General features: G+C 39.3%; 1 protein-coding gene across 4 annotated transcripts in view; it reads right to left on the bottom strand.

The window, feature by feature from the left end:
* CRADD (CASP2 and RIPK1 domain containing adaptor with death domain) overlaps positions 1 to 25,198 on the bottom strand; it is a 304,520-nt gene that overhangs the window by 19,331 nt on the left and 259,991 nt on the right. Inside the window, exon 4 of one of the 4 annotated variants that reach the window (XR_007517308.1) lies at positions 24,132 to 24,339. The exons of 1 other annotated variant lie outside the window; for it this stretch is intronic. Coding sequence is in view for 2 of the 3 variants with exons in the window: in XM_049884062.1 (XP_049740019.1) it covers positions 24,221 to 24,339 (119 nt within the window). In the remaining variant the exon portion in view is untranslated. Of the gene's footprint in view, positions 1 to 4,840; positions 4,945 to 15,836; positions 24,340 to 25,198 lie in introns of those variants that run through there. 2 more of the 4 variants (XM_049884060.1, XM_049884062.1) reach the window with 2 other exon arrangements.

Raw genomic sequence — 25,198 nt, 5'->3', positions numbered from 1 at the left:
AATCAGTGTAATCCAGCACATAAATAAAGCAAAAGACAAGAACCACATGATCTTATAAATTGATGCAGAAAAGGCATTTGACAAAGTCCAAAACCCATTCATGATAAAAACTCTCAGCAAAATAGGAATAGAAAGGAAATGTCTCAATAAAATAAAATAAAGGCCATCTGTAAAGGTTTACAGCCAACATAATCCTAAATGGAGAGTCTGAAAGCATTCCCCTTGAGATTGGGAACCAGACAAGGATGCCCTTTATCACCACTTTTATTCAGCATTGTGCTGGAGGTCCTAGCCAGAGAAACTACGCTAGAAAAAGAAATAAAGGGCATCCAAATTGGTAAGGAAGAAGTAAAAGTATCTCTATTTGCAGATGATATGATCTTATACACAGAAAATCCCGAAGAATCCACAAGAAAACTACTGGAACCAATAGAAGTTTTCAACAAAGTGTCAGGATATAAGATAAACATACAAAAATCAAAGAGGAAATCACCAAATCAATACCATTTACAATAGCCTCCAGAGACATAAAAGACCTATACAAAGAAAACTACAAGACACTACTGCAAGAAACAAAAAAAGACCTACATAAGTGGAAAAACATACCTCGCTCATGGATATGAAGACTCAACATTGCGAAAATGTCTATTCTACCCAAAGTGATCTACTGATACAATGCAATCCCGATCCAAATTCCAATGGCATTTTTTAATGAGATGGAGAAACAAATCACCAACTTCATATGGAAAGGGAAGAGGCCCCGAATAAATAAAGCATTACTGAAAAAGGAGAACAAAGTGGGAGGCCTGGTTCTGGTACAATAACAGATACATAGACCAATGGAACAGAATTGAGAATCCAGACATAAATCCATCTACACATGAGCAGCTGATATTTGACAAAGGCCCAAAGTCGGTCAAATGGGGATAAGACAGCCTTTTTAACAAATGATGCCGGCATAACTGGATATCCATCCGCAAAAAAAAAAAAAAAAGGAAAGAAACAAGGCCTATACCTAACCCTATGTGCAAAAACTAACTCAAAAATGGATCAAAGACCTAAATATAAAATCTAAAACAATAAAGATCATGGAAGAAAAAATAAGGACAATGCTAGGAGCCCTAATACCTGGCATAAAGAGAATACAAAACATTACTAACAATGCACAAACACCAGAAGAGAAACTAGATAACTGGGAGCTCCTAAAAATCAAACACTTATGCTCATCCAAAGACTTCACCAATAGAGTAAAAAGACAACCTACAGACTGGGAAAAAATTTTTGGCTATGACAAATTTGATCAGCATCTAATCTCTAAAATCTACAAATATTGCAATACCTCAACAACAAAAAGACAAACAACTCAATTAAAAAACAGGCAAAGGATATGAATAGGCACTTAACTAAAGAAGACATTCAGGTGACTAACAGATACATGAGGAAATGCTCAAGTTCATTAGCCATTAGAGAAATGCAATTCCAAACTACAATGAGATATCAGCTCATCGCAACAAGGCTAGCATTAATCCAGAAAACACAAAACAAATGTTGGGGAGGTCATGGAGAGACTGGAGCACTTATACACTGCTGGTGGGAATGTAAAATGGTACAACCACTTTGGAAATTGATTTGGCGCTACCTTAAAAAGCTAGAAATAGAAGTACCATACAACCCAGCGATCCTACTCCTTGGAATATATCCTAGAGAAATAACAGCCATCACACAGATATATGCACACCCATGTACATTGCAGCACTGTTCACAATAGCAAAAAGATGAAAACAACCTAGGTAGCCATCAACAGATGAATGGATAAACAAACTATGGCATATTCATACACAATGATAACAAATAATGATGAATCCACAAAACATCTCATAACATGAATGAATCTGGAAGGCATTATGCTGAGTGAAATTAGTCAATTGCAAAAGGATAAATATTGTATAAAACCACTATGTAAAAATTCAAGAAAAGGTTTAAACACAGAAGAAAACATTCTTTGATGGTTACAAGGGTAGGGAGGGAGGGACACGGATGTTCACTAACTAGATAGTAGACGAGTGCTCACTCATCTATGCCAAGAAATTTGGAAGACGGTCACCTGGACAACTGACTTGAAGAGGTCCACATTTATGCCTATTCCAAAGAAAGGTTATTCAACCGAATGAGGAAATTATCAAACAATATCACAGGCAAATAAAATTTTGCTGAACATCATTCAAAAGTGGTTGCAGCAGTACATCGACAGGGAACTGCCAGAAATTCAAGCTGGATTCAGAAGAGGATATGGAACCAGGGATATCATTGCTGATGTCAGATAGATCCTGGCTGAAAGCAGAGATTACCAGAAAGATGTTTGTCTGTATTTTCTTGACTACACAAAGGTATTTGACTGTATGGATCATAACAAATTATGGGTAACATTTCAAAGAATGGAAATTCCAGGACATGTAATTGTATTCACGAGGAACCTGTACATAGATCAAGAGGCAGCTGTTGGAACAGAACGAGGGGATACTTCGTGGTTTAAAGTCAGGAGAGGTGTGCATCAGGGTTGTGTCCTTTCAACATACTTATTCAATCTGTATGCTGAGCAAATAATCAGAGAAGCTGGACTATATGAAGAAGAACGGGGCATTAGGATTGGAGGAAGACTCATTAACAACCTGCGATATCCAGATGACACAACCTTGTTTGCTGAAAGGGAAGAGGACTTGAAGCACTTACTGATGAAGATCAAGGACCCCAGCCTTCAGTATGGATTACATCTCAACATAAAGAAAACAAAAATCCTCACAACTGGACCAATGAGCAACATCATGATGAACGGAGAAAAGATTGAGGTTGTGAAGGATTTCATTTTACTTGGATCCACAATCAATACTCATGGAAGCAGCAGTCAAGAAACAAAACAACGGATTGCATTGGTCAAATCTGCTGTGAAAGATCTCTTTAAAGTGTTAAAAACCAAAGATGTCACCTTGAAGACTAAGGTGCACCTGACCCAAGCCAGGGTGTTTTTGCATGCAAAAGCTGGACAATGAATAAGGAAGACCAAAGAAGAATTAATGCCTTTGAGTTATGGTGTTGGCGAAGAATATTGAATATACCATGGACTACCAAAAGGACGAACAAATCTACCTTGGAAGAAGCACAGCCAGAATGCTCCTTAGAAGTAAGGATGGTGAGACTTTGTCTCACATTCTTCCGACATGTTATTAGGAAAGAGGGACCAGTCCCTGGAGAAGAACATCATGCTTGATAAAGTAGAGAGTCAGCAAAAAATAGGAAGACCCTCAATGAGATGGAGCGACACAGTGGCTGCAACAATGGGCTCAAGCATAATGATTGTGAGGATGGCGGATGACCAGCCAGTGTTTCATTCTGTTGTACATAGGGTCACTATAAGTGGGAACTGACTCAATGGCACCTAACAACAACCTAATTTTTTTTTTTTATACAATGCTGCAACAATTGTAATAACAAACAATAATTTACGAGTGGATACATAGGTAGATATGTATGCTAAATATGTGTTGGAGGTCGTTTGGGAGTATACCCATGTTCATTTATAGGTATGTTTGTGGATACTTCTACATACATATTTATATGTGCTGCATGTATATTCATATATATAATAGGGCACATTGGGGCACAGTTATGGAAACTTCTTAGACATAACAAAACACCTCATGGGACTGAGATACTGCGATTGAAGTCTAAGGACCTCAGTCTCAGGGGACATCTAGGTTAATTGACATAACATAGTTCATAAAGGAAATGTTCTACATCTTACTGTGGTGAGCAGCATCTGGGGTCTTAAAAGCTTCTGAGTGGCCATCTAAGATACAACTATTGGTCTCTTCCCATCTGGATTAAAGGAGAGTGAAGAAAACCAAAGACTCAAGAAGCAGTCCAAAGGACTACTGGCCCTCATGAAACACAGCCTCCACTAGACTGAGAACAGAAAAACTGTATGGTGCCCCACTACCACTACCAACTGCTCTGACCAGGAACACAATAAAAGTTCCTGGTTAGAGTGGGAGAAAAAGGTAGAACAAAATCCAAATTCCTAAAAAAAGGCCAGATAGATACTGGAGAAACCACCAAGACTATTACCCTAAGACACCCTTCTAATATGGAACTGAGCCATTCCCGGAGATTACCTTTCAACCAAATAATAGACAGGCATATAAAATAAACAATAACATCCATGAGGAAGGTGCTCCTTAGAACAATCAACTATATGAGACCCAAAGGACAACATTTGCCCAAAAGCAAAAATGAGATGGAAGCCTGAAGAATGGAAACAGGGAACCCTGGGTGAAAATGGGGAGAGCACTGAGACATTGCTGGGATTGCAACCAATGTCATGGAACAATCTGTGTATGAATTACTGAATGGGAAACTAATTTACTATGTAAACTTTCATCTAGAGCACAAGAAAATGTTTTAAATTTCAAAAAAAGGCTTTATATTTGTAATATTTTATTTCTTAAGGTGGAGTGCATGGAGAAGTTCAATCTATTAATCTCTTTTTTCCGTGTCTGAAAGAGTTGAGCCTATCTGGAACTTCTGCTGATTCCACCAGACTTCCTTCCAGGCCCTGTCCTTCAGTTCAAGGACAGTTCTCGCAGGGGGGATTTCTCAGAGTGGATGAAGCACATTTACATGAAGAGCTTGAGCGAAGCGGTCTCAGAGAACACAGTGCACTCATGGCTCTGCAGAGGTTCAGTCTGCTCCACCTGTGAGACGGCTTCTAGGTCTCAGGTCTCCCAGACACCCCCAGCTACCAGAGATCTTGCCCTGACCTGAAAGCCCTAGGGCTGGGCCTTACCGGCCTCACTGCAGGAAATACTTGGAAAACTTGGACAAGAGATGTTTCAGGGAAAACAGTTTTCTCCTCAAATGGCTGAGCTCCTCTGAGTCGAATCTCTGTACCTATTATAATGGAACAAAAGGGGGGAAAATATTTGTAAACTTGGGAAGCTGTGGGTCACTGTTGATCCTCTTGAAGTTGGTCCATGAATTTCCTTATTAAAGAACAGAAGAAAAAAGAAGTGCAAAGAATCCAAAAGAATAGATATTCCAGAAATAGTTCTCATTTCCCTTTGGAATGTGTTCCTCTGCCTCTCCACCCCACTCCCAGTAGATTTGTTTCTTAGATACTGTTTGCTTTGGCTACAATTAAAATCTATGTGCATTTCCCAGGCAACCACCTGTTCTGTGGGGGTGAGAGCCTTCCCTCAGGCTGCCGTAATGGAAGCTACAGTGAAGGTTGGACACTGGTCTCAGATGGACAGGCTGCTACATCAATAATCCACAACTCACAGCCGGGATTCAGCAAGGACTAGGGTGAGGTTAGGGAGGCACTCACCTTGGCACAAAATTTAAGGGGGGACCTATTTTAGTTATCTAGAGCCCTGGTGGCCCAGTGATTAAGAGCTCTGCTGCTAACCAAAAAAACTTAGCGAATCCAATAGTTGCTCCTTGGAAACCCTACGGGGCAATTCCTCTCTGTTCTATAGGATTGCTATGACTGGGAATCAACTCGACAGCAACGGATTCCGTTTGGTTTTATCTTAGTTATCTAGTGCTGCTATAACAGAAATACCACAAGTGGGTGGCTTTAACAAATAGAAATTTATTTTCTCACAGTTTAGGAGGGTAGAAGTCCAAATTCAAGGTGCTGGCTCTATAGGGTCACTATGAGTCGGAATCCACTCGACAGCACTGGGTTTGGTGTTTTTTTTTTTTTTTTTTTTTTCTGGTTTGGCTCTAGGGGAAGATTTTCTCTCTGTGTTGGTTCTCGGAGAAGGTCCTTGTCTTTTTCCAGCTTATGTTCCCTGGCGATTTTCATGTGGCAAGTATCTTCGCCTGGTTTGTGCTTGCTTCTTTGTGCCTAAGCTGCTATTTTTGTATCTCAAAGGTGATTGGTTTAAGACACACCCTACACTAATATAGCCTCATTAACATAACAAAGAAAACCCTATCTCCAGGTGGAATTATATCCACATGGATAAAAAACCAAAGCCCGAACCCACTGCCATCGAGTCGATTCTGACTCATAGTGACCCCATGGGACAGAGCAGTACTACCCCCATAGAGTTTCCAAGGAGCTCCCAGTGGACTCGAACTGCCGACCTTTTCATTAGCAGCTGTAGCTCTTCACTACCATGCCACCAGGGTTTGTAGGGGTTAGGATTTACAACACATTTTGGGAGGGACACAATTCAATCCATAACAGCACCAAAAAACTCAGTAATCAAAATATTTATTAGTTTCCTTGGGCTGCTGTAACAAATTACCACAAACTGGGTGGCTTAATACAATAGAAATGTATTGCCTCACCGTTCTGGAGGCTAGCAGTCCAAATTTAGGGTGTTAGCAGAGCTGTGCTCTCTCCAGAGGCTCTAGGGAAAGACCCTTCCTTGTCTTTGGTAGCCTCGGGTGTTCCTTGGTTTGTGACAGCTTAACTGCAATTTCTGCCTCTGTCTTCACATAGCCATCTTTCCTCTGTGTCTACCTGTGTCTGTGTCTCCTCTCCTATTTTTATAAGAACACTAAAAAAACTAGTCATGTTGAATTAGGGCCCACCTTACTCCAGTGACCTTATGTTAACTAATTGCATGTGCAAAGACCCTATTTCCAAATAAGATCACATTCACAGGTACCAGGGGTTAGGACTTCAACATATCTTTTTAGGAGACACAATTCAACCCAGACCAAAACTCAAAACCAAACTCATTGCTGTCTAGTCAATTCTGACTCATAGTGATCCCATGTGTTATAGGGTAGAACTGCTCCATAGGGTTTTCTGGGCTGTAATCTTTACAAAAGCAGATATTCAGGACTTCTTCCATGGTGCTGCTGCATGGGTTTGAACTGCCAACCTTTACATTAGTAGTCAAATGCAAACCTTTTGCACCACACAGAGACCTTCAACCCATGCTGTTGTTAGGTGCCATTGAGTCGGTTCCAATTCACACCCACCCTATGTACAAGAGAACGAAACACTGCCTGGTCCTGAACCATTCCCAAAATTCTTGTTGTGCTTAAGCCCATTTATTGCAGCCACTGAGTCAATCTATGCCATTGAGGGCCTTCCTCTTTTTTGCTGAACTTCTACTTTACTAAGCGTGATGTCCTTCTCGAAGGACTGATCCCTCCGGATAATACGTCCAAAGTATATGAGACATAGTCTTGCCATCCTTACTTTTAAGGAGCATTCCAGTTGTACTTCTTTCAAGGTAGATTTTTTTGTTCTTTTGGCAATCCATGGTATATTCAACATTCTTTTCCAGCATCACAATTAAAAGGCATCAATTCTTCTTCTGTCTTCATTATTCATTGTCCAGCTTTCACATGCATACGAGGTGACTGAAAACATGAAGGCTTGGGTCAGGTGCACCTTATTCTGCAAGACGACATTTTGCTTTTCAACAAATTAATGAGGTCTTTTGTTACAGATTTGCCCAATGCAATGCGTCTTTTGATTGCTTGACTGCTGCTTCCATGAGCACTGATTGTGGATCCAAGTAAAATGAAATCCTTGGCAACGTCAATCCTTTCTCTGTTTATCATGATGTTGCTTATTGGTTCAGTTGTGAGGATTTTTGTTTTCTTTATATTGAGGCGTAATCCATGCTGAAGGCTGTAGTCTTTAATCGTTATCAGTAAGTGCTTCAAATTCTCTTCACTTTCAGCAAGTAAGGTTGTGTCATCTGCATAACGCAGCTTATTAATGAGTCTTTCTCCAATCCTGATGCCCTGTTCTTCTTCATATAGTCCAGCTTCTCTGATTATTTGCTCAGCAGACATTGAATTGGTATGTTGAAAGGATACAATATTGACGCACATCTTTCCTGACTTTAAACCAGGATCCCCATGTTCTTCTGTTCGAATGGCTGCCTCTTGATCTATGTACAGGTTCACAATTAAGTGTTCTGGAATTCCCATTCTTCAAAATGTTATCCATAATTCGTTATGATCCACACAGTCAAATGTTTTTGCACAGTCAATAAAACACAGGTAAACATCTTTCTGGTATTCTCTGCTTTCAGCCAGGATCCATCTGACATCAGCAATGATATCCCTGGTTCCACATCCTCTTCTGAATCTGGCTTGAATTTCTGGCAGTTCCCTGTCCATATAGTGCTGTAGCCACTTTTGAGTGATCCTCAGCAAAAATTTTACTTGCCTCTGATATAAATGATATTGTTTGATAATTTCTGAATTCGGTTGGATCACCTTTCTTGGGAATGGGCACAAATATGGATCTCTTCCAGTTGGTTGACCAGGTAGCTGTCTTCCAAATTTCCTAGCATAGATGAGTGAGCACTTAAGCATTGCATCCATTTGTTGAAACATCTCAAATGGTATTCCATCAATTCCTGGAGCCTTGTTTTTTGCAATACCTTCAGTTCAGTTTAGGCTTCTTCCTTCAGTACCATTGGTTCCTGATCATATGTTACGTCCTGAAATGGCTGAACATCAATCAATATTTTTTGGTATAGTGACTCTGTGTATTTCTTCCATCTTTTGATGCTTCCTGTGTCGCTTAATATTTTCCCAGTAGAATCCTTCCATCTTGCGACTCGAGGCTTGAATTTTTTCTTCAGTTCTTTCAGCTTGAGAAATGCTAAGTGTGTTCTTCCCTTTTGGTTTGCTATCTCCAGATCTTTACGCATGTCATTATAACACTTCACTTTGTCTTCAGGAGCTGCTGTTTGAAATATTCTGCTCAGCTCTCTTACTTCATTTCTTCCTTTTGCTTTAGCTACTCTACATTCAAGAGTAAGTTTCAGAGTCTCTTCTGACATTCATTTTGGTCTTTTCTTTCTTTGCTGCCTTTTTAATGACCTCTTGCTTTCTTCATGTATGATGTTCTTGATGTCATTCCAGAATTCGTCTGGTCTTCAGTTATTAGTGTTCAGTGTGACAAATCAATTCTTCTGCTGGTCTCTAAATTCAAGTGGGATATACTCAAGGTCATACTTTGGCTCTCGTGGACTTGTTCTAATTATCTTGAGATTCAACTTGAACTTGAATAGGAGCAATTGATGGTCTGTTACGCAATCGCCCCCTGGTCTTGTTCTGACTGATGATATTGAGCTTTTCCATGGTCAATTTCCACAGACGTAGTTGATTTGATTCCTGTGTAATCTATCTGGTGAGGCTCACATGTATAGCTGCCGTTTATGTTGGTGAAAAAAGGTATTTGCAATGAAGAAGTCGGTCTTGCAAAATTCCATCACGAGATCCGGCATTATTTCTATCACCAAGGCCATATTTCCGAACTACAGATCCTTCTCCTTTTTCCCAACTTTCACATTCCAATCACCAGTAATTATCAATGCATCCTGACTGCGTGTTTGATTAATTTCAGACTGCAGAAGTTGGTAAAAAATCATCAGTTTCTTCATCTTTGGCCTTAGTGGTTGGTGCTTAAATGTGAATAATAGACCTATTGACTGGTCTTCCGTGTAGGCATATAGATATTATCCTGTCACAGACAGCATTATACTACAGGATAGATCCTGAAATGTGTCTGCCAGTTTGTTGTAGTGTGGGGACTTGAGTGTTGCTGTGATGCTGGAAGCTATGCCACCAATATTCAAATACCAGCAGGGTCACCCATGGCAGACAGTTTTAAGCTAAGCTTCCAGACTAAGACAGACTAGGAAGAAAGAACTGGTGGTCTACTTCAGAAAAGAATTTGCCAGTGAGAACCTTATGAATAGCAGCAGAACCTTGTCTGATATAGTGCCAGAAGATGAGCCCCTCAGGTTGGAAGGCACTCAAAATACGACTGGGGAAGAGCCGCTTCCTCAAAATGGAGTTGACCTTAATGATATGGATAGAGTCAGGCTTTCAGAACCTTCATGTGCTGATGCGACATGACTCAAAATGAGAACAAACAGCTGCAAACATCCATTAATAATTGGAACATGGAATATATGAAATACGAATCTAGGAAAACTGGATATTGTCAAAAATGTAATGGAACACATCAACATCAATATCCTAAGCATTACTGAGCTGAAATGGACTGTTATCAGCCTTTTTGAATTGGGCAATAATATTGTCTACTATACTGGGAATAACAAATTGAAGAGAAATGGTGTTGCATTCATTTCAACCCTTAATAAGCAATATTTTTAAAAAATAAAATTAATGCAAAAACACTCAAGATGAACAAAACATCATTTTTTAAAATAAAGACAGGATCCACACAAAAGCTGCTGTGTTGAATGCATACGATGGGAAGTGCATCCTTGCACCATCTTGGAAGGTCAAGGAAGAAAATGTTCCCACCACTCCAGAAACATGCATCTACCCTCAATCAGGATTGCAGGGTCCTGTCTTCACCACCTATGGAAGCCCATAAGCTCCTGTCCAGGGACCCTATCTCAGCTGTAGGCCTCTTCCTCCTTGGAAGATGCACAGCCTTCAGACCCTCCCACTCTAGAACAATCCAGCCCTGAGTCTAGTCCAGAGGTCCCAAATTAACTCATTAAACAAGAGTATCTTACAATCCCAGAATTGCCAGATGCAGAATATAAAAAACTAATTTACAGAATGCTTCAAGACATCAGGAATGACCTCAGAAATGAAATAAGGCCATCTACAGAAAAAGCCAAGGAACACACTGATAAAGCAGTGGAAGAAATCAAAAAGATTATTCAAGAACATAGTGGAAAAATTAATAAGCTGCAATAATCCATACAGAGACAGCATTCAGAAATCCAAAAGATTAACAGTAAAATTACAGAATTAGACAACTCAATAGGAAGTTAGAGGAGCAGACTTGAGCAATTGGAATGCAGGGTGGGGGATCTGGAGGACAAGGGAATTGACACCAATATAGCTGAAAAAAAATCAGATAAAAGAATTAAAAAAAATGAAGAAACCCTAAGAATCATGTGGGACTCTATCAAGAAGAATAACTTCCGTGTGATTGGAGTCCCAGAACAGGGAGGGATAACAGAAAATACAGAGAGAATAGTTGAAGATCTGTTGGCAGAAAACTTCCCTGACATCATGAAAGATGAAAGGATATCTATCCAAGATGCTAATCGAACCCCATATAAGATTGATCCAAAAAGAAAATCACCAAGACTTATTATCGTCAAACTTGCCAAAACCAAAGATAAAGAGAAAATTTTAAAAGCAGCCAGGGATAAAAGAAAGGTCTCCTACAAAGGAGAATCAATAAGAATAAGTTCAGACTACTCAGCAGAAACCATGCAGTCAAGAAGGCAATGTGATGACATATATAGAGCACTGAAGGAGAAAAACTGCCAGCCAAGGATCATATACCCAGCAAAACTCCCTCTCAAATATGAAGGCAAAATTAAAACATTTACAGATAAACACAAGCTTAGAGAATTTGCAAAAACCAAACTAAAGCTACAAGAAATACTAAAGGAAATTGGTCAGAAAACCAATAATATCAGATACCAGCACAACACAAGGTCACAGAACAGAACATCCTGATATCAACTCAAATAGGGAAATCACAAAAATAAATTAAGATTAATTTTAAAAAGAAAAAAACGCTCAAAACAGGGAATCATTGAAGGCAATATGTAAAAGATCACAATAATCAAAAAAAGGGACTAAATACAGGAGGCATAGTACTGCCATATAGAGAGGGAAACAAGGTGATATAGGACAATACAAGTTAGGTTTTTACTCAGAAAAATAGGGGTAAATATTAGGTAACCACAAAGAGGTATAACAACTTAATAACTCAAAATAAAAACCAAGAAAAACATAACAACTCAGCAAACATAAATTCAACTACTATGAAAATGAGGAACACACAATTTACAAAGAAAAACATCTCAGAACAAAAAAGTAAGTGGAAAAAATGAAATTGTCAACAACACACACAAAAAGGCATCAAAATGACAGCACTAAACCCATGAAAAAAAAAATAATTACACTGAATGTAAATGGACTAAATGCACCAATAAAGAGACAGAGAGTCTCAGACTGGATAAAGAAACACGATCTGTCTATATGCTGCCTACAAAAGACACACCTTAGACTTAGAGACACAAACAAACTAAAACTCAAAGGATGGAAAAAAATATATCAAGCAAATAACAAGCAAAAAAGAGCAGGAGTAGCAATATTAATTTCTGACAAAATAGACTTTAAAGTTAAATGCACCACAAAGGATAAAGAAGGACACTACATAATGATTAAAGGGACAATAAACCAGGAAGATATAACCATATTAAATATTTATGCACCCAATGACAGGGCTGCAAGATACATAAAACAAACTTTAACAGAACTGAAAAGTGAGATAGACACCTCCACAATTTAGTAGGAGACTTCAACACACCACTTTCGGAGAAGGACAGGACTTCCAGTAAAAGCTCAATAGAGACAGGGAAGACCTAATTGCTACAATCAACCAACTTGACCTCATTGACTTATACAGAACTCTCCACCCAACTGCTGCAAAGTATACTTTTATTTCTAGTGCACATTGAACATTCTCTAGAATAGACCACATATTAGGTCATAAAACAAACCTTTGCAGAATCCAAAACATCGAAATATTACAAAGCATCTTCTCAGACAACAAGGCCATAAAAGTGGAAATCAATAACAGAAAAATTAGGGAAAAGAAATCAAATACTTGGAAACTGAACAATACCCTGCTGAAAAAAGACTGGGATATAGAAGACATTAAGGAGGGAATAAAGAAATTCATAGAATGCAACGAGAATGAAAACAATTCCTATCAAAACCTCTGGGACACAGCAAAAGCAGTGCTCAGAGGTCAATTTATATTGATAAATGCACACATACATAAAGAAGAAAGAGCCAAAATCAGAGAACTGTCCCTCCAACTTGAACAAATAGGAAGTGAGCAACAAAAGAATCCATCAGGCACCAGAAGAAAACAAATAATAAAAATTAGAGCTGAACTAAATGAATTAGAGAACAGAAAAACAATTGAAAGAATTAACAAAGCCAAAAGCTGGTTCTTTGAAAAAATTAACAAAATTGATAAACCGTTGGCCAGACTGACTAAAGAAATACAGGAAAGGAAACAAATAACCCGAATAAGAAACGAGATGGGCCACATCACAACAGACCCAACTGAAATTAAAAGAATCATATCAGATTATTATGAAAAATTGTACTCTGACAAATTTGCAAACCTAGAAAAAATGGATGAATTCCTAGAAAAACACTACCTACCTAAACTAACACAATCCGAAGTAGAACAACTAAATAAACCCATAACAAAAAAAGAGATTGGAAAGGTAATCAAAAAACTCCCAACAAAAAAAAAGCCCTGGCCCGGACGGCTTTACTGCAGAGTTCTACCAAACTTTCAGAGAAGAATTAACACCACTACTACTAAAGGTATTTCAAAGCATAGAAAATGACAGAACACTACCTAACTCATTCTATGAAGCCACCATATCCCTGATACCAAAACTAGGTAAAGACACCACAAAAAAAGAAAATTACAGACCTATATCCCTCATGAACATAGATGCAAAAATCCTCAACAAAATTCTAGCCAATAGAATTCAACAACATATCAAAAAAATAATCCACCACGACCAAGTGGGATTTATACCAGGTATGCAAGGCTGGTTTAATATTAGAAAAACCATTAATGTAATCCACCATATAAATAAAACAAAAGACAAAAACCACATGATCTTATCAATTGATGCAGAAAAGGCATTTGACAAAGTCCAACACCCATTTATGATAACAACTCTCAGCAAAATAGGAATTGAAGGAAAATTCCTCAACATAATAAAGGGCATCTATACAAAGCCAACAGCCAACAACACTCTAAATGGAGAGAGCCTGAAAGCATTTCCCTTGAGAACGGGAACCAGACAAGGATGCCCTTTATCACCATTCTTATTCAACATTGTGCTAGAGGTCCTAGCCAGAGCAATTAGGCTAGACAAAGAAATAAAGGGCATCCGGATTGGCAAGGAGGAAGTAAAATTACCTCTATTTGCAGATGACATGATTTTATACACAGAAAACCCTAAGGAATCCTCCAGAAAACTACTGAAACTAATAGAAGAGTTTGGCAGAGTCTCAGGTTATAAGATAAACATACAAAAATCATTTGGATTCCTCTACATCGACAAAAAGAACATTGAAGAGGAAATCACCAAATCAATACCATTCACAATAGCCCCCAAGAAAATAAAATACTTAGGAATAAACCTTACCAAAGATGTAAAAGACCTATACAAAGAAAACTACAAAGTACTAGTGCAAGAAACTAAAAAGGATCTACATAAGTGGGAAAACATACCTTGCTCATGGATAGGAAGACTTAACATAGTAAAAATGTCTATTCTACCAAAAGCCATCTACACATACAATGCACTTCCAATCCAAATTCCAATGACATTTTTTAATGTGATGGAGAAACAAATCACCAACTTCATATGGAAGGGAAAGAAGCCCCAGATAAGTAAAGCATTACTGAAAAAGAAGAACAAAGTGGGAGGCCTCACTCTACCTGATTTTAGAACATATTATACAGCTACAGTAGTCAAAACAGCCTGGTACTGGTACAACAACAGGCACATAGACCAGTGGAACAGAATTGAGAACCCAGATATAAATCCATCCACATATGAGCAGCTGATATTTGACAAAGGCCCAGTGTCAGTTTATTGGGGAAATGATAGTTTTCTTAACAAATGGTGCTGGCATAACTGGATATCCATTTGCAAAAAAATGAAACAGGACCCATACCTCACACCATGCACAAAAACTAACTCCAAGTGGATCAAAGGCCTAAACATAAAGACTAAAACGATAAAGATCATGGAAGAAAAAATAGGGACAACATTAGGAGCCCTAATACAAGGCATAAACAGAATACAAAACATTACCAAAAATGACGAAGAGAAACCAGATAACTGGGAGCTCCTAAAAATCAAACACCTATGCTCATGTAAAGACTTCACCAAAAGAGTAAAAAGACCACCTACAGATTGGGAAAGAATTTTCAGCTATGACATCTCCGACCAGCATCTGATCTCTAAAATCTGTATGATTCTGTTAAAACTCAACCACAAAAAGACAAACAACCCAATCAAGAAGTGGGCAAAGGATATGAACACGCACTTCGCTAAAGAAGATATTCAGGCAGCTAACAGACACATGAGAAAATGCTCTCGATCATTAGCCATTAGAGAAATGGAAATTAAAACTACGATGAGATTCCATCTCACTCCAACAAGGCTGGCATTAATCCAAAAACACACAAAACAATACATGTTGGAGAGGCTGCGGAGAGATTGGAACTTTTATACACTGCTGGTGGGAATGTAAAATGGTACAACCACTTTGGAAATCTATCTGGAGTTTTCTTAAAAAGTTAGAAATAGAACTACCATACCACCCAGAAATCCCACTCCTCGGAATATACCCTAGAGAAATAAGAGCCTTTTCACGAACAGATATATGCACACCAATGTTTATTGCAGCTCTGTTTACAATAGCAAAAAGCTGGAAGCAACCAAGGTGTCCATCAACAGATGAATGGTTAAATAAATTATGGTATATTCACACAATGGAATACTACGCATCGATAAAGAACAGTGAGGCATCTGTGAGGCATTTCATAACATGGAGGAACCTGGAAGGCATTATGCTGAGTGAAATTAGTCAGAGGCAAAAGGACAAATATTGTATAAGACCACTATTATAAGATCTTGAGAAATAGTATAAACTGAGAAGAACACATACTTTTGTGGTTACGAGGGGGAGAGGGAGGGAGGGTGGGAGAGGGTTATTTACTGATTAGTCAGTAGATAAGAACTACTTTAGGTGAACGGAAGGACAATACTCAATACACAGAAGGTCAGCTCAACTGGACTGGGCCAAAAGCAAAGAAGTTTCCGGGATAAACTGAATGCTTCAAAGGTCAGCGGAGCAAGGGCAGGGGTTTGGAGACTATGGCTTAAGGGGCCTTCTAAGTCAATTGGCAAAATAATTCTATTATGAAAACATTCTGCATCCCACTTTGAAATGTGGTGTCTGGGGTCTTAAATGCTAACAAGCGGCCATCTAAGATGCATCAATTGGTCTCAACCCACCTGGAGCAAAGGAGAATGAAGAACACCAAGGTCACACGGTAACTAAGAGCCCAAGAGACAGAAAGGGCCACATGAACTAGAGACTTACATCATCCTGAGACCAGAAGAACTAGATGGTGCCCGGCCACAACCAATGACTGCCCTGACAGGGAGCACAACAGAGAACCCCTGAGGGAGCAGGAGAACAGTGGGATGCAGACCCCAAATTCTCATAAAAAGACCAGACTTAATGGTCTGACTGAGAGTAGAGGAATCCCGGCGGTCATGGTCCCCAAACCTTCTGTTGGCCCAGGACAGGAATCATTCCCAAAGACAACTCATCAGACATGGAAGGGACTGGACAATGGGTTGGACAGAGATGCTGACGAAGAGTGAGCTACTTGTATCAGGTGGACACTTGAGACTGTGTTGGCATCTCCTGTCTGGAGGGGAGATAAGAGGTTAGAGAGGGTTAGAAACTGACAAAATCATCACGAAAGGAGAGGCTGGAAGGGGGGAGCGGGCTGACTCATTAGGGGGAGAGTAAGCGGGAGTATGGAGTAAGGTGTATATAAGCTTGTATGTGACAGACTGACTTGATTTGTAAACTTTCACTTAAAGCACAATAAAAATTATTAAAAAAAAAGGGTATCTTATTCAGGTCATGGAAACCCTGGTGGTGTAGTGGTTAAGTGCTACGGCTGCTAACCAAAGGGTCGGCAGTTTGAATCCACCAGGTTCTCCTTGGGAACTCTATGGGGCAGCTCTGCTCTGTCCTGTAGGGTCACTAGGAGTTGGAATCTATTCGATGGCAACGAGTTTGCTGTAGTGTTTGGTTTAGTCACTTTGATGACTAACATATGGCTGACCCAAGCCACGGTCTTTTCAATTGCCTCAAATGCATGCAAAAGTTGGCCAATGAAAAAGGAAGATGGAGAAGAATTGATATATTCAAACTGTGGTGTTGGCAAAGAATATTGGATATACTCTCGATGGTGAGACTTCAGCTCACTTACTTTGAACAAGTCATCAGGAAAAAACAATTGCTAGAAAAAGACATCATGTTTGGTAGCAGAGGGGAAGCAAAAACACGGGAAACCCTCAATGAGATAAGCTGATACAATAGCCTCAACAATGTACTCAAATATACCAACAATCATGAAGATGCAGAGACTGGACAATGTTCCATTCTGTTATACATAAGATTGCCATGAGTGTATGCTGGCTCAATGGCAACTAACAACAACAACTATTTCATTTTAACAAGCACCTTGTCCTACCTTCATTTGAGCTCTTAACCCTGGTGAACATGTTATATGTAATTTCTTGCTTACTTGACTGTAAGCTCCCTGAAAGCTAGCATCTGTCCTGTTCACATTTTTCTCCCCTGTGCCTAGGTCATAGACAGGCACATAGTATGTGCTCGATAAATTTTATTTTTCTGATTAAAGCGCTCAGATTTCCAAAGTATGAGTCGCCTTTTAACAGAGACATTAAGAATCACTACTGAGAAAGAGGTTGTTTGCTAAGGAAAATATTTCAGTCAGATGTGCAAATCAGACTGTGCTCTCACAATACCAAGAACTATTAACGCATTGGAAAATTTGCTAACTTCTTTGCTTCCTAGAAGTCTACGTATTTTGGCATTTGTTTTTGCACGTTGTGAAACACAATCTCTTTTCTTAGTTTGAGAACTCCCTGAGTTTCACTTAATTTCTTCTTCCCAGACTGTGCCTCGAATCCTTGTTTTTGATCCCGTTTTCTTGTGGTTTTCTTTACCTTTCACTCATAAATGGCCCTAGATTTGAAATCTACCCTCTGATAGCAAGATCAGAAAGGGGTCTGTCATTAAAAGAGTATCTTTGCCTGACGTCAAGAGGTAGGAGAAACATGAGGCTTTTATTTTTCATTTTTAATCAATGTTTTGACCTTCCTTTGCTCAAAGTTTCCAAGCACTGCACCTTTGCAATCTCTGGGCAATTGGTTAAGCTATTTTAATAACTGTATTTCACCATATATTTTCTCTCTTTTTCAAAACATAGCTAAATGATACACCAGGGTTCCTTGCAGCACTTTTCACAACAGCCAAAATGTGGAAACAATCGAAATGTCCATCAAGAAATGAATGGAGAAACAAAATATTGCATATGCACTCGATGCAGTATTGATCAGCCACAAAGAGAAGTGAAGCCCTGATGCACGCCACAACATGGATGGACCCTGGACACGTTAGGCTGAGTGAAATAAGTAAGTTGCAAAAGGAAAAATACTGAATGATCTCACTGGTATAAAATAAGCAAATACATTGTTGTCGTTAGTTGCTGTGGAGTGGATTCTGACTCATGGTGATCTCCTGTGTGCAGAGTAGAACTCTTCCATAGGGTTTTCAAGGCTGTGACCTTGCTGAAGCAGGTCATGAGGCCTGTCTTTTAAGGTGCCTCTGGGTGAGTTTGAACTGCTAACCTTCCAGTGTGATCGCACTCACATGAAATCAGCAAATATATCCCATCGCCATCAAGCAGATTCTGACTCATAGCGACCCTATAGGGCAGAGTAGAACCACCCCGTAGGGTTTCAAGGCTGTAATCATTACCAAAGCAGACTGCCACATCTTTCTCCTGTGGAGTGCCTGGTGGGTTCAAACAACGAATTTTTCGATTAGAAGCCAAGCACTTAACCCCTTCTCTACCAGGGCTCCAAACAAATATATAGAAACCAAAAATTATAAGCAGTTACTAGGGGTGGGAATGGAGAATTTTTGCTTAGGGGTCATTGAGTTTATGTTAATGGTGGTGGAATAATTTGGAAAAGATAGTGAGGATGGTCACACGACTTGAAGAATGTAATCCAAGTCACTGAATTTTACGTGTAGAAATTGTTGTGTATATTCTTACCGTAATTTAAAAATTAGATAAATGACTAGATTCGAAATGCGTGGGTTGGAACTCCCTGATGTGAGACTGCAGGAAGTGCAATGACATATATTCAAGTCTTAAGTATGCTGCTCTTAATCTTGTGGCCTTAGGGAAGCTGCCAAACCTGTCTGAACTTCAGGTGTTTCATCTGCAAAATAAGGATGACTCCAACCTTACATCTTACTTTCTGCCTTGTGTGTGGTTGTTGTTGTTGTTAGGTGTACTCAAGTCAGTTTTAACTCACAGCGACCCTATGCACAACAAAACGAAACACTGCCTAGTCCTGCGCCATCCTCACAAACCTTGCTATGTTTCAGCCCATTGTTGCAACCACTGTGTCAATCCATTGTGTTGAGGGTCTTCCTCTTTTTCGTTAACCCTCTACTTTAGAAGCATGATGTTCTTCTTCAGGGACTGGTCCCTCCTGATAACATGTCCAAAATATGGGAGATGAATCTCACTAACCTTGCTTCTAAGGAGCATTTTGGCTATACTCGTTTCTTCTTCTGGCAGTCCATGGTATATTCAATATTCTTTGCCAACACCATAATTCAAAGGTATCAATTCTTCTCCAGTCTTCCTTATTCATTGTCCAACTTTCACATGCATATGAGGTGATTGAAAACACCATGACTTGGGTCAGGCACACAGTCCTTAAAGTGATTTCTTTGCTTTTTAACACTTGTAAGAGGTCTTTTGCAGCAGATTTGCCCAGTGCAATGTGTTCTTTATTTTCTTGACTGCTGCTTCCAGGGATGTTAATAGTGGATTCAAGTAAAGTGAAATACTTGACAACTTCAATCTTTTCTCTGTTTGTCATGATGTTGCTTATTGGTCCAGTTGTGAGGATTTTTGTTTTCTTTATGTTGAGGCATAATCCATGCTGAAGACTGTAGTCTTTGATCTTTATCAATAAGTGCTTCAAGTCTTCTTCACTTTCAGCAAGCAAGGTTGTGTCATCTGCATATTGCAGGTTGTTAATGAGTCTTCCTCCAATCCTGATGTCATGCTCTTCTTCATGTAGACCAGTTTCTTTGATTATTTGCTCAGCATACAGATTGAATAGGTGTGGTGAAAGGACACAAGCCTGACACACACATTTCTTGATTTTAAACCAGGCAGTTTCCCCTTGTTCTGTTGGAACAACTGCCTCTTGGTCTATATACAGGTTCCTCACAAACACAATGAAGTGTTCTGGCATTCCCATCCTTCACAATGTTAGCCATAATTTGTTATGAGCCACACAGTCAAATGCCTTTACATAGTCAATTAAACACAGGTAAACATCTTTCTGGTATTCTCTATTTTCAGTCACAATCCATCTGACATCAGCAATGATATCCCTGGTTCCACGTGCTCTTCTGAATCTGGCTTCAATTTCTGGCAGGTCCCTGTCAATGTTCAGCTACTGAATGATCTTTGGCAAAATTTTACTTGTGTGTAATATTAACGATATTGTTCGATAATTTCTGCATTCTGTTGTATCGTCTTTCTTTGGAATGGGCACAAATATGGATCTCTTCCAGTTGGTTGGCCAGGTAGCTGTCTTCCAAATTTCTTGGCATAGACGAGTGAATACCTTCAGCGCTGCATCGGTTTGTTGAAACATCTCAGTTGGTACTCCGTCAATTCCTGGAGCCTTGTTTTTTGCCAATGCCTTCAATACAGCTTAGACTTCTTCCTTCAGTACCATAGGTTCTTGATCATATGCTACCTCCTGAAATGACTGAATGCCAACCAATTCATTTTGTACAGTGACTGTATTCCTTCCATCTTCTTTTGATGCTTCCTGCGTTGTTTAATATTTTCCCCTACAGAATCCTCCAACATTTCGACGCGAGGCCTAAATTTTTTCTTCAGTTCTTTCAGCTTGAGAAATGCTGAGTGTTCCTCACTTTTGGCTTTCTAACTCCAGGTCTTTGCACATGTCATTTTAATACTTTGTCTTCCCCAGCTGCACCTTGAAATCTTCTGTTCAGCTCTTTTACTTCATCGTTTCTTCCCTCCACTTTAGCTACTCTACATTCAAGAGTAAGTGTCAGAGTCTCTTCTGACATACCCTTTAGTCTTTTCTTTCTTACCTATCTTTTTAATGACCTCTTGTTTTCTTCATGTATGATGTCCTTGATGTCATTCCACAACTCATCTGGTCTTTGGTCATTAGTGTTCAATGCATCAAATCTATTCTTGAGATGGCCTGTAAATTCAGGTGGGATATACTTAAGGTTGTACTTTGGCTCTTGTGGACTTAGTTTAATTGTCTTCAACTTCAATTTGAATTTGCATATGAGCAATTGATGGTCTGTTTTGCAGTCGGCCCCTGGCCTTGTTCTGACTGATGATATTGAGCCTTTCTATGGTCTCTTTCCACAAGTGCAGTCGTTTGATTCCTGTGTATTCCATCTGACGGCGTCCATGTGTATAGTTGCCATTTATATTGTTGAAAAAAGGTATTTGCAATGAAGAAGTCATTGGTCTTGCAAAATTCTATCATTTGATCTCTGGCATTGTTTCTGTCACCAAGGCCGTATTTCCCAACTACCAATCCTTCTTCTTTGTTTCCAACTTTCACATTCCAATCACCAGTAATTATCGATGCATCTCGATTGCATGTTTGATCAATTTCAGACCACAGAAGTTGGTAAAAATCTTCAATGTCTTCATCTTTGGCCTTAGTGGTTGGTGCGTAAATTTGAATAATAGTCATGTTAACTGTTCTTCCTTGTAGGCGTATGGATATTATCCTATCACTGACAGTGTTGTACTTCAGGATAGATCTTGAAATATTCTATTTGATGATGAATGCAAGACCATTCCTCTTCAATTTGTCATTCCTCATTCCTGGCATAGAAGACCATATTATTGTCTGATTCATAATGGCTGATACAAGTCCATTTCAGCTCACTAATACCTAGGATATTGATCTTTATGTGTTCCATTTCATTTTTGACAACTTCTAATTTTCCTAGATTCATACTTTGTGCATTCCACATTCCTATTATAAATGGATGTTTGCAGCTGTTTCTTCTTATTTTGAGTTGTGCCACATCAGCAAATGTAGATCCCGAAAGCTAGACTCCAACTGCATCATTAAGGTTGACTCTTCTTTGAGGAGGCAGCTCTTCTCCAGTCGTATTTTAAGTGCCTTCCAACCTGAGGGGCTCATCTTTCGGCGCTGTACCAGACAATGTTCCACTGCTATTTATAAGGTTTTCACTGGCTAATTTTTCTGAATAGACTGCCAGGTCCTTCTTAGTCTGTCTTAGTCTGGAAGCTCAGTTGGAACCTGTCAACCATGAGTGACCCTGTTAATATTTTAAATACCAGTGGCATAGCTTCCAGCATCACAGCAATATGCATGCCACCACAGTATGACAAACTGACAGATGTGAGGAGTGTGTGTGGTAGGCACTGAATAAATGTTAATATCCCTCCTCAACAGTTCTGCTATTCTGCTGTTAATTATACCTGTGACCATGTAATGGTTCGTATGGAACCTCTGCAAATTCAAATTATCTTCTATGATAATAAATATCCACTGTTAGCTGGAGCAGTTGCCAGCCAGTCACGATGTCCACACTTACCCAAAACTTTTAAGTCTCCTATTAATGATAGGATTCTTCACTTCCTTTCCTCCAAAGTGGTTTTGACATACTCTGCTCATTCTAGCGGTGGGGAAAAAAACTCATCCCATATAGAAAATTGAGCCACTGATCTCAAATGGTACTAGAACTCTGGGTCCAGAATTCAGCTTGACCACCATCAGTGGAAACAGAATCATGTGGAAAGACAAGGGAGTGAAATGCTGGATGGTAGAGAGGTGAAAAATTATTGAGGAACCCATATTTAAGAATCTAGAGGCATGGCCATCTTAGCCTATCAGGTGGCTTATTTTATAAATTTATATTTCCAAATACTGGTTCCTTATCTTTGCCAAGCACCTTTGGACCCTACAGGGAGTTTTACAGCTGGTATCTCCTTTTACCCTAACAACTATGCTGAAACATTGGCAAATATTCTTATACCCATTTTTCAGAACAAGAAACTGAGAAGAGTGTGCCCAGATCGCACAAGCTTATGCATGATGGAGTTGAAACTTAACTTGCAGTTTCTGGCTCTAAAACCAGGACTCTCTCTACAACACTGCTCTAACTTTTATACAGTTGAATATGCCAATCCACCTCAGAAGGGAAATATACTCAGAAATCCCTCCACAGTGTTACACAGAAAAAAGTACCAGAGAGGAGGAAAGAAGACCAAGGCCCCACTCTCAACCATTAATGGTTGGGATGCTAGTTTCCTTACCTCTGGAAAGAATGGGGGCAATGCATGATTCCAAGTTTCCTCCCATGTTCCTACTTCTTAAATGTATATCTTTAGTTGCTTTAATGCATAAGCCAGGTACATGTGACACAGAAGAAATGTCACAAAAAAAAAATTAAGTTTGGAATTCATCACAAGATCAACAGCAATGGCTGTGTCTTTAACCTGATGTGACCACTATGACTGAATATAATAGTTGGGATTTTCATTCATGGAATCTTGGAAATAAACCATTACTTCACTAAACTTCAATTAACCTTTCCATATCTCAGTTTTCTCCTATGAAAAGCAGGAATTAAAATGCTTTCTGTACCAGATAACAACATTTTTTATTCCTTCCCCCATGCCATTTCTGTGTCTTCCTAGCCTCCCTATCCTTACCCCAAGAGAAGTTGCTAATCTGATTGGTTAGAGTCTGGGACTAGAGATAAAACCTTGTAACTAGTGGACAGGTTTCCCACACATATGAATGGTTATCTTTCTTTCCTACTATATGCAATTGTGTGGACAAGTGAACTCAGGCCTCTCTCTTACTCTTTCCTTTCTCCATGCAAGTGCCTAGGGAGATAAGTCAAATTACCAGCCATCATATTTTCTCTGTCATTTTGTCATCCTTCTTCTATGAATTCTTATATAAGGTACTAATATCTCAAGATTTAGACTCAAGAAGGAGTAGGAGGTTCTGCTTAGGCCTCAAGGCCTAGGTAATGTATTTCTATTTCTTTTTTATCAAAGCCTACAATGAGGAATGTTAGATGGTGCCTCAGTTAATAAAAAACATTTGCAGTCTTACAGTTTCTGAGGTTGGGAATCCAGGAGCAACTTGGTACTCGTTCAGGGTCTCTCAAGAGTTTGCCTTCAAAATGTTGGCCAGGGCTGCAATCATCTAAAGGCTTGACTGGGGCTGGAAGATCCACGTGCAAGGTGGCTCTCACACATCGCCATTATTAAGTAAGAGTTACTTGAACACAGGCACTGCAGACCGTGGTTGACGTGCATATCTGAAACCACAGAAAGTGAAACTGCAGATAAAGAGGGACTACTATTTACCCCACATTTTGAATGCCATTAGTGTAAGATTTTTCTTTGTTTTTCAGCAGAAAGACAAATGTAGTAAACTGTACTAGATTTCATAAGCATTTAATGTTATTAAATAAGTCTCATTGTAGAAATAAAAGACAAATCTAAGAAACCTCCTGGACTTAAATAGGGGTTTCCATTTCTGCCTCCAAATTGGCCCTCAAAATTTTGCTTCCAGCGTGAATCATGGAGTAATCCCTTCTTCACAAAAGAGAACTTTACTTTTGCCCTTCTTTGTCCATATGCCAAAATAAATTATGTCCATGTTGATCAAATTATACCTAATTAAACTGAATAGTTTGGTCCCAAAGGTATACTAAATCCATATCTTTTATTGTCACTTGAGGTAAAATTTAATTTTACTCAAGTACACTATCCCCTGAGATTGGTAGCCTAATTCTAAAGGCTAAGTGGACTTCTAAGAAGCAAGAAAATGGAGGGGAAACCACAGAGGCCAAGCTGATGTTTTGTGTGTCTTCAATTCTAGATTCTCAGAATTGAACTAAGGAGTAGGCAGGGCCAAGATAGCACAGTAGTCAGATGCTTCCGGTGGTCCTTTTTACAACAAAAAAAAGGCCCCCCAAAAACAAGTGAATTGATTATATATATGACAAGCTAGGAACCCTGATCATCAAAGGCAAAGTTAAGAAATCGGACTGAGTGACAGGGGGAGGGAGAGACAGTAGAGAAGCAGTGAGGAGTTGCCAAGTCAGCGGGAGTGCCTCAGCCCTGATTCCCTGGCACTACCACAGTGGGGCTGGCGGTAGTGTTCAGGGCATG

Source organism: Elephas maximus, chromosome 4 (genome assembly GCF_024166365.1).
Source record: "Elephas maximus indicus isolate mEleMax1 chromosome 4, mEleMax1 primary haplotype, whole genome shotgun sequence".
Lineage (NCBI taxonomy): Eukaryota > Metazoa > Chordata > Mammalia > Proboscidea > Elephantidae > Elephas > Elephas maximus.
The sequence above is the reverse complement of the archived record's forward strand: the minus strand, read 5'-3'. Positions and strand labels throughout refer to the sequence as shown.